At 35.6% G+C, this 17,596-nt stretch overlaps 1 protein-coding gene across 1 annotated transcript; it reads left to right on the top strand.

Annotated features, from left to right (window-relative positions):
- Positions 1-4,490: 4,490 nt before the first annotated feature.
- On the top strand, positions 4,491-16,579 carry alkal2b (ALK and LTK ligand 2b). The gene is made up of 6 exons (XM_052145920.1): positions 4,491-5,358; positions 5,834-6,120; positions 6,684-6,737; positions 6,826-6,906; positions 7,436-7,509; positions 15,875-16,579. Exons 2-5 carry the CDS (start codon positions 5,877-5,879, stop codon positions 7,498-7,500), a joined length of 444 nt encoding a protein of 147 aa, XP_052001880.1. The 5' UTR covers positions 4,491-5,358; positions 5,834-5,876; the 3' UTR covers positions 7,501-7,509; positions 15,875-16,579.
- Positions 16,580-17,596: the final 1,017 nt, after the last annotated feature.

Consider the following 17,596-nt stretch of genomic DNA (forward strand, 5'->3'; position numbering starts at 1 on the left):
AACAAACAAGTGATGTATGTATAAGAAAGCCTGTTTCTTTTAACTGTAAGGCAAGACTACAACGGTCAGACAGTATTTAGCATTACAAATTACCCCATTTATATACCAGTACTAGTCTGTCTTGTCCACATTTAATGTCTCTGGAACCACTGTTTTAGACGCTATGTAATTCTCTGGCTTCTTTGCAAAGAAAATATTTGCAAGGTGTCATTGAATTATTGAATGATTCATCCACTTAATTCGTTCCTTTGTGATTCAGTTTCTGGTTGTTTTATTGTGACTCAAAGCTGAGTCATCTAATACAGTCAATCCAAAATCTATCCAGTCGATCCAACACTTTCTTCCTACTACAGACCTGATGGATAGTAGTGGCAGTCTAGAGTAAGCATCACATTAGACATATAGTACTTATCTAACCAAGCTCACTCACTCAGCAGTGTTGCATTGCCAAACTACTTTTCGGCATATACAAGGATATATATAAGTCCCAGAATGCCTTAAAAAACTGGAATCATCAGCATATGGCCATGTATGAATAGCTGCTTTGGCTTTCAGTCAAAACCAAGCATATGGTGCTGACATGAAGATGAACAGGCAGAACAAATCAAAACTGTTGTCAAATTTGTCAATGATATCAGATGTGGCAAAGAGGCCAGTTGGGATAAAGGCTTTGGACAGGGAACTGGAATGAGCTGAGATTTATGAGTTAATGACTAAATGAAGATCAGTGGATTTTAGGATCAGTGGCTACAGCTGGATGGTGTCAAAAACTGCGGAGCATTGACTTATTACCGATTTGGTGAACACATTAGGTTAAGACAATAGAGTGGAATAGAGCAGAGTCTATTGACTGTTAAGAGAGAGTTTGATGGCAAATTGTTCGGTAGGGAGGAGGGGAAGAGATAAAGACCACAAGTGGGAGGCTCAGTATCACTGTTTGTGCTGTGTCAAGCATGTGCTACATAAAGTAGTGTTTAATGGGGCATTCTCTTGTATTGATTTAATTCAAAGTTTTGTTTCAGGAAAAAACAAGCTTTAACAAGCTTTGATAAAATTTCATCTGGGCTGGGATTTGTTTTGGGAGGTAAAATAATATTTGACATGGCTGCCATTCTCAAACATAGTATATAGTTAGATAATGTTTCAATTTTAAAAGTAAAACAGCTGAATGGTGCTTACTTTAAATCTGGTGGAATGGAGGAAATTTTCATTTTGCATTGGTAGTTATTTAGTATTTTACCAGATTTGAGAAGGCAGCGTGGTATGTTAAGATCTTCCCCATTTTTCCCACAAGACCTATAGGGGGCGATATGCATACATGTTATAGTCATTATAATTTACTCCTGCCATGTTAATGAACAGGTGTGATCATTTCCCTTTGACAAGTAAAAGTTTTGAATATCGGGCATTCAAGAAGTTGGCTATATACATTAATAGAGCTCTCTATAAAATGTCTATAATGTGTCATTGGGGCTAGTTGTCACATTTTTCACAGTCCAAATTCAGAACATGTCCACCATTTTTGCTCTTTTGTAATATGTTGTAATTTCTAAACTGTAGAAATTACAACATATTACACACATGTGAAAACCTGCCCCAGAAACAATGCGATAACATTCCCTGACCTGACATTTATTGAAAAAAATAATAAATACCCTTGTCCTGAACAGAACAACCTTTTGGTTTAAAATCCTGCATTACAGTTTACTTTTGCCTTAATATAGTCCAGTGAAGTTATTCACGTGTTTACCCAAGAGCTACTGTATTGCAAATATATAATGATAGTGAAATTTCAGTCTAGAATTCATAAAAATTATTCTAATTTTAAACACAAATTTGAAATACAATAGGTGTTTTAAACCAATATTCTGTGCAAAACCACTGCTATAGGACTAATTTGACTTTAGAATGATATTTACTATTACCTTGTGTCAACTTTCCTGGTCTCCCCAACTATCCATCAGTCAACTTGTGTTTAAAAGCTTGATTCTCCAATCAATTAATGCCAATATTTGTCCACATATAGATCAATTAATGCCAATATTTGTCCACATATAGATCAAAACTACTTTATACAAAACTACTTTTGGAATGATTGTAATGTTTTTGAAGGGAACATTAAAGAAGAAACTATTGGTTTAAATGACATTTTATCTAAGCACATTTAATAATCAGATCTGGCAGGCTTCCTAACCAGCCAATTGGCCCGGTTGCTCGGGTGGGTAGAGTCACGTTGGGTTAACTTCCTCGTGCTTGCTATAATGTGTTTCTCGCTCTCGGTGGGGCGTGTGGTGAGTTGTGCATGGATGCCGCAGAGAAAACATGAAGCCTCCACATGCGCTAGGTCAATGCGGTAACGCACTGAACAAGCCACGTGATAAGATGCGTGGATTGACTGTCTCAGACACAGAGACAGCTGAGATTCGCCCTCCGCCACCCGGATTGAGGTGAGTCACTACGCCACCACGTGGACTTAGAGCGCACAGGGAATTGGACAAGCCAAAGGGGGAGTGGGGGATAATAATAATAATAATAATAATAATAATAATAATAATAATAATAATGATAATAAGCAGAAAAAGAATACAATATAACTTGATTTCAGGATCTCTGTGGTGTTATATTATACAAAAGTGCACACAAAAGTTAAAATATGTGTAACTAAAATAAATGTGTCAGTTAAGTATGCTGAATACTTCTCACATATCTAGGAGGAATCATAGGGTGACAACTTGCCACTACTTGTGTTGTTTTCTAGTTGTACCCGCTTATGTGTCATATCAGGTTTATTTAGTCATTTAGATACTAAGGGCAGATTTGAAGAACACTTGTCCTGTAAACCACAATCCCTTTTAAACTCAGGTGATAAAATAAGGGAGGCAGGAAGAATTCATTGACAAGTATAGGGCCAATTTTCCAAGGAAGGGAGAGAGAAGAGGATGGGAGAGAAAACAGTCTGAAAAAGAAAAGGTGGGGCAGAAGACCAAAGATTACACTGAAAGAATATGTGCAGGTAAAAAGAGAGAAGGAAAGTGTGTAATTATGAAAGAGTGGCAACAACACACAATTTACTGTGCACAGAGAGGGCAGCAGATTTCCAAAGATTCAATAAGAAGTTTGACAGTGTGTTTGCGAGAACACTCTTCGACTCCATGCATTGCCATTGGACCAGTAGGATTTCATGCCAAAGGACACCATATCCTCACACAGAAAGGCATGTTATATTTCACATGATTTAACAGCCAAATTAAGGCACACTACAGTATTACAGCCAAACAATTATAATTTCACCTTTTGATCATTATGTTGGCTTGACAAAGTCAACATATTGCAATTCTACAGACATGGTTTAGGGTTTTTCTAAAATCCCAAAACCAAGACCCTAATATTATGGATTGTAACTCTTCCTAGTGCTTTCAATCTACATCCACCAAACTCGGCACAGACCTTCAGCTTAGTGTTCCGGCTTAGTGTGCTATGTCTTTTCTGACGTAACACACTAATTCAATTGTCCCCTAGTAGGCAATCGAAAATTCCCCAAAGTCCCATTACACTGATGAAAGTTCAAATGGGCCAAGACTTTATTACTGAATGTTCGTGATTTCAAACTCCAACAGAAATGATGAGATACTTTGAAGTTGTTTACATCCTCAGACCTCAGAAGTTATTTTAATGGCAACACTCATAATATCAAAATGGATGTGTGGCTTGTTAATAAGAGCAACATATTTACTTGCAACATTAATACATTAAATCACCACTATATTGCAAAATGTTTAAGAACAAAGAAAGTTTTCAAGAAGGAGCTCTCAGTGAATTCCAAGTTTGCAGCCTTTAATTACAAGTTGTGCGAAAACTCTTTTTACAAGCTGTAATCTTGTAATATTTCTTACTCTCTAACTGTTTATCAATCTATTCTATTTGTCTGTCTGTCTGTCTGTCTGTCTGTCTGTCTGTCTGTCAGTCTGTATGTCTGTCTGTCTGTCCATCTGTCTGTCTAGCAACACTATCAACCAGCCAGAACATCGTAGTAACACCTAGAAGCAAGACAGAAGACTATAGCAATGGCCTACCAACCACACAGTCGACCTTAGCCACCACTTGGTAATGTCTGACTTTATGTTTGTCTGACTTTTTGTCTGTTTTCGTCAATCCTTTAAACCTCAAGCTTTTAAAATTTATTTTTATTTTATTTTTTACTTTCAGGCCAACAACAAAGTTTGCCTTAACAAGCTGCCAATCTTGTTTCATACTAATGATTATCACACTAAATTGCATTCACTGTGTGGCACTGTTGAGCTGTGCCTCAATCCTGCAACACATTATCCCAGATAAATCCGTGCTACATGAGTAATTATAGTTCCAAAGGAATATAATCCTGATTATCATCAGCTATGGACAGGGTAACCCATGGCAGAATGGTGAATAGGAGACCAGAGCACTTTATTCGAACAGTTTGAGACTACTGAAGCAGCCAAAGAGGAGGAGAATGAAATATGAGTGACTTTTTTTCGATACACAAAGGGAGTGGTATAATGTCGAGATTGAGAACGAAACCAATATTGAAGAAGGCCTAGCGTTCTCTTCAGTCTTCTCATAGACGCTGCTGTGGATAGTCTTGAGGAAAATCTCTCTACTCCAGCTCTCTACTACTGACACATACGGGTACTAACCGTAACTGTTTCAAGTCATATTTCGCGTAATTGCGCGGAAATACACTGCAGCATCATTTTGGGGAAACTTTAAAAGATAAACGACCAGAGAAGCATCACGCACACGTTGTCTGGCTTCATAAGAAGATAGCAGCCTACAAAGGGAGGAAAAAAGTTTCTGGTGAGAATCTTTCCACTCGTGCCAAATTGGACCTCCGGAAAAAACGCGGAGACTATTACACACGCGTAATGAGACGGTGATCCAAAAAAGTTAAAAGATGCATTTTTTAAGGAGTGCTCTTAACGCGTTTCTAATTAAAGACATGCCGGGGTAATCCACATGGGACAGCTCCTTGCATCTGCAACTGACAATAAAAAGTGAGGGAGTCCATGCCGGATGATCTGAATCGAACTTCATCAAGACGTGCACCGGAGGGGGAAAATAAATAAATAAAAAGCTGCGGACTTTCATCAATTTCCACCCACGTCGAGTCAACACAATCAACAGATGACCGCGGCAGTCTTCTTTAACATATAAAAGAGACTCCTTCTCCTGTCATGGTGCACTAGCGCCTGTGGAAGTTCCTTTGGAAAAGCGACGCCAGCGGAGTCTATTCGGTGTCCATCGCATTAAAATTAAGAATCGTTAAACACAAAGGAAGACAGTCAATCAAGTATAAAATATATCTGCATTGCTGAAAAACAGGTAATTGAACAGCTTTCCAAACGGACACCTGTTTCCAAGCGTCTTTACGCAAGAAGCTTCGTGCGTAAAAGCACTTAAACGTTAGAAAACTCAAGTTCTTGTCTGGACATTTGATGCTGTGTTTGGTTGTTACTGCATATCAGAGATATCGGACATTGCCTGAAGCTGTACCTACTTTAGTTTGTGATTTTACTCAGTTTCATCAGAATCGCGATTTAATTTATTGCATGTTAATTCAGATTAAGAAAAGTGTACGAAGAGTTATACTTCTTAAACATGATTATTATTTGAAAATGGTTGGGGGGAACATGTGTATCCGATTTACATATACACGACTATTTATAAGTCATTAGGCTAGATATGTGCGTATTTTAATCATATTGATTTGAATCGATAAATCGAGCAACAATGACATCGTCCTATAGCAAGATTGGTCATGTGCCAAGAAACCTAAATAATCTTGGTGTGTTTGCAGGGCTATAAGACTGGACGCAGGGCAGAGGGACTCTCTTTTCAGCATGAGTCCAGTGCGCACACCTGTCTTCATCGGGCTCCTACTGCTGATCCTCACCGCCGGCTACTGCAAACAGAGAGACAGGGACGACACGAGTCTGCTGGACCTCCTAATGGACAGAGTGAGACTAGCACGCGAGCATCACAGTGAGGGGAGCATACAGCATCCCTCTAAAATCATCGAGCATTCGGTGGAAACAATGGACGTTAATAAAGTTACTAAGTCGAAAGAGAATGAAAGAATTCTTGGTAGGCATGCACTGTAAACTATGTTTTCTATTGCTATATATCTATAGTATATCTATATAAAGACATGTTATATCTTTGCTTGGATTAATTTAACTTCTGACAATAATTTCTGTCATTTCTTCTTGATTTGAGGAGTTTTCAGAGTTTCTGACCAATGTTCTTCATCTGTAATTAAATGCAAAGTTGTTGAAAAAGTGCAACGAATCACTGCAGGTTGTAACTTTTGCAACACTTTGAACTTAATTTAAACATTTAAACTTAAGTTTGCTATTTTAGTGGGTTACATTTTTAAAGTGCATCATCCCGTTCACGTACTGATAAAACAGCATTTGATTAACAATTTGTTTATTGTACAAGGACTTTGTACTGTGTGTTTGGATAAGTGTTGAGGTAGTTTGGTGAATAATGGGAATAGTGATAAGAATTGGTCTATACTTGCAGGAATAAAGTGTTAGTAACTCAATCTATTATATGGCATGACATATGTTGTTGGCAAAATATCAAAATACATTTGAATGTAGGATTTAATTTAAAACTTGTGCAATATTTTCCACTTTATACAGAGGTCTTTCCGAGAGATCTTCGACAGAAGGAGAAGTTTTTAAAACATTTAACAGGTGAGAAAGTGTCAGTATCCCAATGCACTGTGCATGTTTGTGAACTGACTGCAATTGAAATACTGTATACCTTTTTGTTTGTTTGCAGGGCCGCTTTATTTCAGCCCCAAATGCAGCAAACACTTTTATAAACTATATCATAATACCAGGGACTGCACAATACCAGCCTGTAAGTGTCAACTCTTTGCATACCCTGACATACAACTTCAGCTAAAGACACTTTTAACTTTAATAGGATTAATCTAACTGTTTTCAGGAAAGCTGAGTAGAAATTATGCATGCACATGGTATGACATATTTATTATTTATAATAGCTACTAAGCTCCTAATAGGTTACAATGACAGATAGTGATTAAATTAATTTCAGGATTTTTTTTCAGTTTCTTGTAAAGGAAATTAAACCAAGTAAATTGTCTAATATGTGAAAGTTTAATCATTTTGTGTGGGTATTGCAAGTGCAATTGTTGTTGTATTTAAAAGTGACTTCAATAGTAGTAATCATAATGTAAAAGATTTGCATGTTAAAATAACAAATGTCCTATTTGGTGAAAGAGTACTTGAGCCTTATTGACGGGGCTGTGTCTGTGTACAGTTCTTGGAAATTGTGTCTTTGTCAGATTAAGTTAAATCTGTTTAAGATTATTTTACAGTTGGGTTTCCATAACTCTTTCTCTTTCTCTTATCTTGTCATTTTCTAGATTATAAAAGATGTGCCAGGCTTCTAATAAGATTAGCAGGGAGTCAGCGGTGCACAGAGGGGTAGACATCACAGGTGAATAGTTAACATAATGCATACAACAGATATAATGGTAAACTTGTCAGTGTGACACATTAGTGCTAAATTGTTTGTTATGGAAATATTTGTTCTGAACACACAAAAAGTTATCAAATGTCTAGATTTTATTTTCAGGGACTACCACATTCTAAAAAAAGAACCTTAAAGACAGTCTCTGGTTACTAACTCTGTGTACAATCTACAAAAGCATATTTAGAGCACTAGTCTACACAAGAAATATTACACCTACTTGATGTATAATAACCTTTCTAATATTACAGTGTACCCAGATTAGCATCTATAGACTTTCACATTTTAGCCAAAATGTTGTTCTCTTAGAGATTCCAGTGGATTCCCTTCCCTTCAATCAGAAACATATTCAACTACTCATTGTGAATTACTCCTACAACAGAACACAATAACACATAAGAAAATAGTGAAAGCCGATCAAGCTGGCAAAAACTGTGGCACCAGAACTTTTGTTTAGCAAATTACATGAGTATAATCAGGGATTATATTCTCAATGGACTGTAAATGGCATGTTAACCATTTGAAGTTAAGAGCCACACTTACAGATAATGGCCCATTTATTAATAACACTGCATTTGGTCTCAATGTAACATTAAACCTGGTGTCCTTCCACCATCTGGGAATGCTTCTGTGTTGTGCAAGCTCTTCTGTTTGATTGCACCCACACTATTATGGAGTAAACAATCTACATAATCATGAAGTTTAATGCAGGCATATTTTCATCTTCTGCCTTGTAAAAATGTATTTATGCTCTAGAATAGTTATTCATTCAACACTTATCTGTTGCACTTTATTTTACAGTATGTGTACTTTCAGTATACTTACAGTTTACTTACCCAAGAAAGTACTGACTAATATTAGGTAATTACATGTACTTAATATGGGTTAAGGTTAAGTTTAGGGTTAGTACCTAGTAATTACTATAGTTGTTGTAATTATATATATTACGTAAATGTAGAACAATATTGTAAAATAAAGTGATACCAATTATCAGTGTTTTAAATTGACATCTTAAAGGATAGTTCACCCAAAAATTACAATTCTCTCATCATTAACTCACCCTCATACCATCCCAGATGTGTATGACTTTCTTTCTTCTGCAGAACACAAACAAAGATTTTAAGAAGAATATGTCAACTCTGTAGGGCTTCACAATGCAAGTGAATGGTGATCAGGCTTTTGCAGCTCTAAAAACAGATAAACTCAGCATAAACATAATCCATAAATATCAGCATAACCACTCCAGTGGTTTAATTCATGGCCTTGTTTCCCAATAACGATCGATTTTAGCAGTTAATAGGATTTTCTACGAGTTATGTTTATGGGCATTTCCCAAAACTGCACTTAACATCAAATGTGCGAGGATGCACTTTAAGTGCTACTTAAGAAAGTCGCCGTCCGTGCAACAGTGCTGAAATGTGAACGTATAGTGCTTCTTATCAATGTAACTTTATTATATTTGTGCATACATTTTAAATAATTTGTTATATGCCTTGATAATATTTTGTTTTATTTTCTTAAATATTCGACCTAATTAACAACACATATAATAATTTTATGCAGAACGATATATTTATTTTACACAATTTGCTTTCATAATCAGGCCTGCATGGGTAATATTTCATTTTCACAAATTTCTCTCGATATGAAAGCTTTAAGGATTAGTGAAGACAGTGGAGGCCCCATGTATGATCCTGCTAAGTATAAGAATGAATTGACTATTACGAGGTTCACCGTGTTTTCACACAGCGCAAAATATGGAGATGTTTAGAAGATGCGCTTTAGGGAAATTAACCAATAAAGCGGAGGTCTGCTCTTTACTCACAAAATTGATAACGGTGACAGCAATGCTGCATATGGTACTACATAACCTTTAGTGCTGGTGAGAGTGCCTATGGGTGTCAGATAGGAAGAGGAGACAAGGATGATTAGTCAATATATACTGACGATTTACATGCAGTTATTTACTTTTGTCTTCTCTCTCTGAATTTAATTTACACAGTTGTCTGCTTTAATCATGCCACCTCTTTGCTGTTTCCAACTAGTCTACAAGTAATTCATATATTCATCCATTTATGCAACTATTTTATGCATTTAGTTATTATTTTTATCATTATTATTATTAGACATGTCTTTAAAAATATAAATAAATAAAACTTAGGTATCATGATATTAAAGTTTTAGCATAAAGTGTAGCAATAGGTGTTTAAATTGCATCAGGTGTAATTTCACAATTGTCCTGCTAGTGTCTGCATTAGTCTTTGTGCTTACGATGCTCATTGCGCTGTATGAGTACTCCAGAGCACTCGTAAATCTACGAGCATTTTCAAGAACTTCTTAAGTTACAATGCTTTTTGGAAATGGGCCACAAAACTAATATGAATCTTAAGATGGATTATATGATCTATTTAGTCTTATGATGCTTTTGGGAAATGAGGCCCATGTCTTCTGAAGCAATCCAGTTGGTTTTGGGTGAAAACAGACCAAAATGTAACTCCTTTTTCACTGTACACTTTGCCATTGTAGTCTCCATACAATCATGATTTCAAGCTTGATTACACTTTCTATAGCACCATCTAGTGCTCTGTGCATACACCAAGCACTAGGAAGTGTAATCGAGTTTGAAATCTTGATCACCAAGGAGACTGCAATGGCAAGATGTACTGTGAAAAACGAGTTACATTTTGATCTGTTCTCACCAAAAAACAACTAGATCACTTCAGAAGACATTCATTAAACCACTGGAGTCGTATAGCTATATTTATGCTGACTTTATCTCCTTTTTGGAGTTTCAAAGGTCTGGTCTCCATTCAATTGCATTGTATTGTAATAATGATAATAATTAAACTATAACTACTATCACTACTACTACTATTACTAATAAAAATAATAATAATAATAATAATAATAATAATAATAATTGTTCCGGTTGCTGCTGGCACACTGCATGAGTGTTTGTAGCTTGCTAGCCTGATTAGCGTTGCTTAATCTTATTCTTATATGTTCATCATTTTAACTTTTGCCATTTTACCACGTGCTTTGGGTTTTTCCACTTTTCTACTATAATACTGCGTGTATTTTACTGCGCGCACCCGTATTCTCTCTTTTTTTCTTTCCCGCTTGTCTACATCTCGCATCTCGACTACATGCATTCGTTTTCTCCGTATTTCGGATTATTGCATCAATCTCAAACATCTACTGATCAGGAACCACAGCAAACCACATCGATCTCAAACCCTGGCCACTCAAGAACAACTAAAACAACAACAACAAACAATTGTGGTAAGTTATGGCATCTGCTCATTTTATTTCTTCCCACATTGCATGCCACATATTTACTATAACTTCTTCCATCAGCAGTTTGGGATTCACATGTCATAAATGTAAGGAATTAGTCAGGCTGACAGAAGGTTAATGAGTTAGTGGAGGTCATTGAGAAAGAGAAGCCGGTAGATACTGTTTCGGATGTGGTTAATACAGCGCGCAACACACACACTTTGGTTCTGGCTGTAGAGCCCCCGCAGTAGGGCATTTGGGTGATTCTATTGTAAGGAACGTGGAAATAGAGACTCCAGCCACCATTGTTAAATGCATTTCCGGGGCTCGAGTGCCTGAAATCCAATTACATTTAAAGTGCTGGCTAATGTCGGCACCAACGATGTCCGGCTTCGCCAGTCCGAGATCACTAAAGATAATGTTAAAGAGGTGTGTGAACTTGCAAAAATGATGTCAGACACTGTCATTTGCTCTGGTCCCCTCCCCTCGTCGTGGTGATGAGGTTTATAGAAGATTAGTGTCACTGAATGGCTGATGTCTGAGAGGTGTCCGGAGAATATCATAGGATTTATAGACAATTGGAAGAGTTTTGTGGGTAGACCTGACCAGCTAAAGAGAGACAGACTCCATCCCTCCAGGGAAGGTGCCACTCTCCTCTCTAGTAATTTGGCTCATAGTCTTAATAATGATAGTATTTGACTAATATGGGCCCAGGTCAGGATGCAGAAAAACTGGTTAATCAGAATGTCTACTAGCTGCTTTGAAATGTCACACAGGTCACATAAATGACAACACATAAAGACTGTTTCACCTAGATATCATATAGAGACTGTGTCAGTTGCCCAAACTACCAAACATAAACCCCTCACTAAACAATTTATAAAAAAAAATGTGATTAATGTCAAACTTGAAAAAAAGAAATTATTTGAAGATAAAAATCATATAAAGATAGGGCCACTAAATATTAGATCTCTTTCTACCAAAACACTAATTGTAAATGAAATGATTATAGATCATAGTTTGGATGCGCTCTGTTTGACTGAAACGTGGCTTAAACCAGATGAATATATTAGTTTAAATTAATCAACTCCCTCAGGTTGAAGAGGAGGTATTGCTACAATTTACAGTGAAGTTTTTGGTGTTACTCAGTGGACAGGATATTCACAGAATTTGAACTAATAATGCTTAATGTGACATTGTCAGATATAAATAAAAAATCTCTGTCATCTTTTGCACTTAATGCAGTATATAGATCACCCTGGTTAGATTTAATTGTTGGTGACTTCAACATTCACGTAGATAATGAAAACAACACATTGAGATTAGTATTTATCGATATTCTCAACTCTCTTGGAGCCAGACAAAATGTGACAGGACCAACTCATCACCATTATCATATGCTAGATGTTGATAGTTTAGAAATTCTACAACAGGCCGATGACATCTCAGATCATTACCTTGTCTCTTGTTTGCTGCGATCAGCTATGTCACTCAATCTATACCACACTATCATTTAGGTAGAACTATTTTTCGACCACTAAATATAGCTTCACTAATAATCTTCCAAAATTGTCTCACATTCCCAGTAAGCTAAAAAGTCTAGAAGAACTTGATGTTATAACAGAAAATATAAATGCAGTCTTCTCTAGCACTCTTGATAGTGTCACCCCCCCCTCCCCCCTCCCCCCTCTGATTAAAGAAAATTCAAGAAAAAAACTCTCAAGAGAGCAGCTCGGAAAATGGAGCGCAAGTGGAGGAATACAAAATTAGAGGTATTTCGTGGTGCATATTTGTAGCTACAGTCAGGCACTAAAAGCTGCCAGGTAAGCATATTTTAACAAACTCGTAGAAATTACCACAACAATTCTAGGTGTTTATTCAGTAATGTGGCTGAATTGGTCAGGAATAAAGCTTCAGCTGAACCAGATATTCCATCGCAGCACTATTGTAATGACTTAATTTTTACTGATAAAATTTAAATAATCAGAAATTAATTTGGAACTATGCAATCAAATGTCGCAGAAAACAGTGTCTAATAATTATCCTCACAAGCAACTTCAATCCTTCACTGTCATAGGTCATGAAGAGCAAACAAAACTTTAACAGAACCTCTTCTTAATATTATTAACTCCTCACTATCCTTAGGACATGTCCCAAGAAACTTTAAAATGACCGCTTATTAAGAAGCCATAGCTTGATCCTGGAGAATTAGCTAATTACAGACCGATTTCAAATCTACCATTTATGTCGAAAATACTAAAAAAGTATTGTCCTCCCAACTATGTTCATTTCTACAGAAATATTTTATATATGAACAATTTTAGTCAGGATTTAGGTCCCATCACAGTACAAAGACTGTACTGTACAGAGTTACAAATGACTAGCTCTTATCATCTGATCGTGGCTGCACTTTTCTTCTAGTGCTTTTAGATCTTAGTGCTGCCTTCAACACCATAGATAACGACATTCTCTTGAATAGGCTGGAGAATTATGTTGGCATTAGTGGACTTGCATTAGTTTTGCATTAGCATGGTTTAGGGCCTATTTATCAGACTACAGCTACTACTTTGTATGTGTAAACGAGGAATTGTCAAATCAAACAAAAGTATGGAGTCCACAGGGATCAGTTTTAGGACCTCTGCTTTTCTCCTTACACATACTTCCCCTGGGAGATATTATCAGGAATCATGGAATAAATTTCCATTGTTATGCCGATGATACCCAACTTGCACAATTCTCCAAATTAGCAGAATGTATCAACAAATTAAAAAATTGGATGGCCCAAAATGTCCTTCTACTACAACACTTTCCAACTTCCTACAAAAAACAGGTACTAAATATTAGACCAAAAACCTCAAAAAATAAGCTTCTAAAATATAATTTGACTTGTGACGGATGTACTCTTACGTCGTCTTCTACAGCAAAGAACATGGGTGTTATATTTGACACCAATCTGTCCTTTGAAAATCTAATTTCCAATGTTTGTAGAACAGCATTCTTCCACCTCAGAAATATTGATAAGTTACAACACATGCGTTCGGTTTCTGATGCCGAAAAATGAATTAATGCGTTCATGACCTTAAGACTAGATTATTGTAATGCATTACTGGGAGGATGTCCAGCAAGTTCAATAAATAAACTTCAATTGGTTAAAAATGCAGCAGCCAGATTGCTGACTAGAACCAAGAAATATGATCATATTAGCCACATTTTATTACTATTACATTGGCAACCTGTTAAATTTCATAATAATTTTACAATTCTGTTAACTACATACAAAGCTTTGAATTGTCTAGCTCCACAGTACTAAAGTGACCTTCTGACATGCTGTATTCCATCACATTCATTACTATCACAAAATTCTGGCTTGTTAATAGTTCTTAATATCAAAATCCACAAAAGGAGGTGGATCCTTTTCCGATTTGGCTCCTAAACTATGGAATAGTCTCCCTAACACTGTTCGGGCCACAGACAAACTCACTCAGTTTAAGTCTAGACTAAAGACTCATCTATTTAGCCAGAAATACACCTAATTTATATATTAACTCACAATTGGGATGCTTTAATTAGGTCTGCCAGAACCAGAAACATCTATCATGATCTATAACTCTGCATAAAATGTAATGACATCTACGCTAATCTTATTCTATTTGTTTCCATGTCTCAACCTCGAGATTCATATCCTGAGGTTACCAGAGCCGGCCAGATCCAGCTTCATTCCTGCTAGGTGTCGGACTCCACTGCTATCTGTCTCAGAATGATGACGACTAAATGTAGACGATGCTAGCCAGACATCACTTCAGTCTTTTACGATGGACTTCAGAGGATGAACTGATGCCAACTCCAACTGTTAGATGGATACTTCATATGCCTTTGACTTAGGATGGATCCACTTTACCTCACCGAAAGGATGGATCCCACCAAACCTCAATGAAATGACCTGCCGGTTGAACTGAGATGCACCTCACTGATCTCTGCCTGCATCACCTTTGTCTATTAATGGACTACACTCTTAAAATGGAATACATAGACTATAATTGAATTGCCAACATAAGCCTTCATCATCCAACTAACAAAGGACAATGCATCTATGTGATTTTCTGTAGTTAATCCAGGATGGACTTCAAAGACATTAGTCTTATAGTTCATAAAAAATATTTTGTTTAAACACTGGACCTTAACACTTACTTAGTTTACTAATCTTAAACCATGACCTGCACTGCACATACATAACTAATATTGGCATTATATTCATGCTGGTTAGCCAGAAGGGGAACTGGCCCCCACAGTGAGTCTGGTTTCTCCCAAAGTTATTTTTATCAAATTAACCAACATCTTATGTAGTTTTGTGTTCCTTGACACAGACACCTTCAGCTTGCTCACTGGGGTTCTAAATACAAATATTATTTAATAATAAAATTTGTATACACAATTTACAATCATACTACACATACTACATTTAATCAAACTACACAATGATCACTCTAAGACTTTATAGATATTACAGTTAAAAAATGTAATGCATGATTTCCTGTAAAGCTGCTTTGAAACTATGTGTGTTATGAAAAGCCTATACAAATAAAAATGTCTTGACTAGTAGTTTATTCAAGTACAACAGTCACACAATAAATTAAGTATATATATATATATATATATATATATATATATATATATATATATATATATATATATATATATACACACACACACTACTACATCTAAATTAATTTGCATACATTAGTCCACTGGCATATACACTAAAAATATATTTTAGCCTATTTATATATATATCCATTTCAGTTGAATAACAAATTTCCCTCTATTTGAATTGAATAGTCTTGAAGAAAATGTCATTAATAAAACTTGCATTTTGTAAGATTTGTAAATTTTATTTAGTTAAAGATTAGGCAATTCAATTAGATGGAAATTTGTTATTCAATTGAAATGGATACATCTTGAAAATAGGCTAAAATATTTTTTGTGTGTATTTCAGACAGTATCACAATATTTTTTAAAAGCTTTCATATTTCAAGTCAATCTTTGTCTTCTTTTACAGATTTCAACAGGCCTGAAGAAATACAGAGAACCAAGAAAAAGTGCCTTGGAGATAAACAGGGAAATTAAATAAATTCAGAACTAATATTTCATTTGAACAAAGCTAATTTGCAATGAAAAGGAACTCCTCTTATGAGTCTTTTTATTTTTCACATACAGCTTTTCAGTCTTTTGTGTTGACAATACTGATGTTAGAACCGAGTTTACTGACAATTGTCATGGTGAAAATGAAGAAAAAAATGTTTTACAAGAAAAACAAAACAAACTGCTGCCAAAAGATAAACTGGATGTCACAATTGACTACAGATGCTACATTATCAGTTGATTTAACTACTCTGTCCAGTAGGTCTTGCTTGTAGAATCATTTAGCTGTAGTTTTTCAAATATGCTTACTGGCTAAACGCAGACTTTGGTTCAATATTACCACACAGTCACATTCTTCAAAGCCAGGGCTAAATCCTTTGATTGAATTATGAATTGCATGATATTTTCTTGCCTTTTTTGTCTTTACAAGACATGTCTTAGCAGTAATGAGCGGTACTGGTTGCAGTTTATTCTGTGAAAGAAATTAACCACATTTTCCTAATATTGAATGTCCTATGCTATGTATTTATACATTCCAGCCATTGACTAATGCTAAGTTACAGTTCAGTGTGTAAATATTGTAAATATACTGTGTGTGTGTGTGTGTGTGTGTGTGTGTGTGTGTGTGTGTGTGTGTGTGTGTGTGTGTGATATATATATATATATACACACATATATATATATATATATATATATATATATATATATATATATAGATATAGATATAGATATATATATATAAGCACATTATAAAAAACATTATTTAAATAAATATGTTTGTTATATAATGTTTAAATGGTTTTGTGTATGAATTTATAGATATTTGATTTAAATAAATGTTATAGCCTATGCTTTCGTTGCTTAACATTTCCACTCCATAAACCCAATTAAATGGTGTGGGAAAACAGTACCCTGCTCTTAGCTGATGTCATAACATCACATTTAAGAGACAAACCTTGGCTTTAACCAATTGAAATAATGTTTGCATTGGCACTCTACTCAGGAAAAAAAGCAAAAGAGAAAACTATTTAAGTTATTAAAGATTTCTTTGGGGACAAATATGGTGATTTTTGTTTATGAGCAATTTTTATTATGGGATGTTGATACAGTCTGTGTTCACATCAACTGGTCAAATGACAATTCTTTTTTTAAATATACTTAAGATATTGCATTGGCTAAACTACAGCCTGACATTATATGTTTGTAAGCAGCCTGACTGGCTCTTGTATTTTTGGGGGTGAGTTTAAAATTTAGTAATGAGCAGTACCATAAAGTATCAGACAGTTAATGAAAATGGTATGTCGTCTATGTGTGAACTGGACACTGTTTGTAAATTGAGGTAAACCCCTCTATTCTTTCTGTACTGGCTGGCAGGCTTACTACTAAAAAACTTTTGATAGGCCCTTATCCTACACACTGAGAGAGTTATTCAACCTGATGTGTCCTGGCATGCTACTGACACTTGTGCTAATGTTTAAGACAATCCCTAAGTACACAAGCTTAAGAACAAACAATCATAAGAATACAATTTCAATAAAAGACACATTCTCTAGCACAAGTTAAAAAATTAAATATTTCATGCGTGTTAATACCGTGAACAATGAATGACTGAAAAAGTTAGAGAAGGTACAAGGGAAGA

The sequence above is a fragment of the Xyrauchen texanus genome, chromosome 16 (assembly GCF_025860055.1).
Source record: "Xyrauchen texanus isolate HMW12.3.18 chromosome 16, RBS_HiC_50CHRs, whole genome shotgun sequence".
Classification (NCBI taxonomy): domain Eukaryota; kingdom Metazoa; phylum Chordata; class Actinopteri; order Cypriniformes; family Catostomidae; genus Xyrauchen; species Xyrauchen texanus.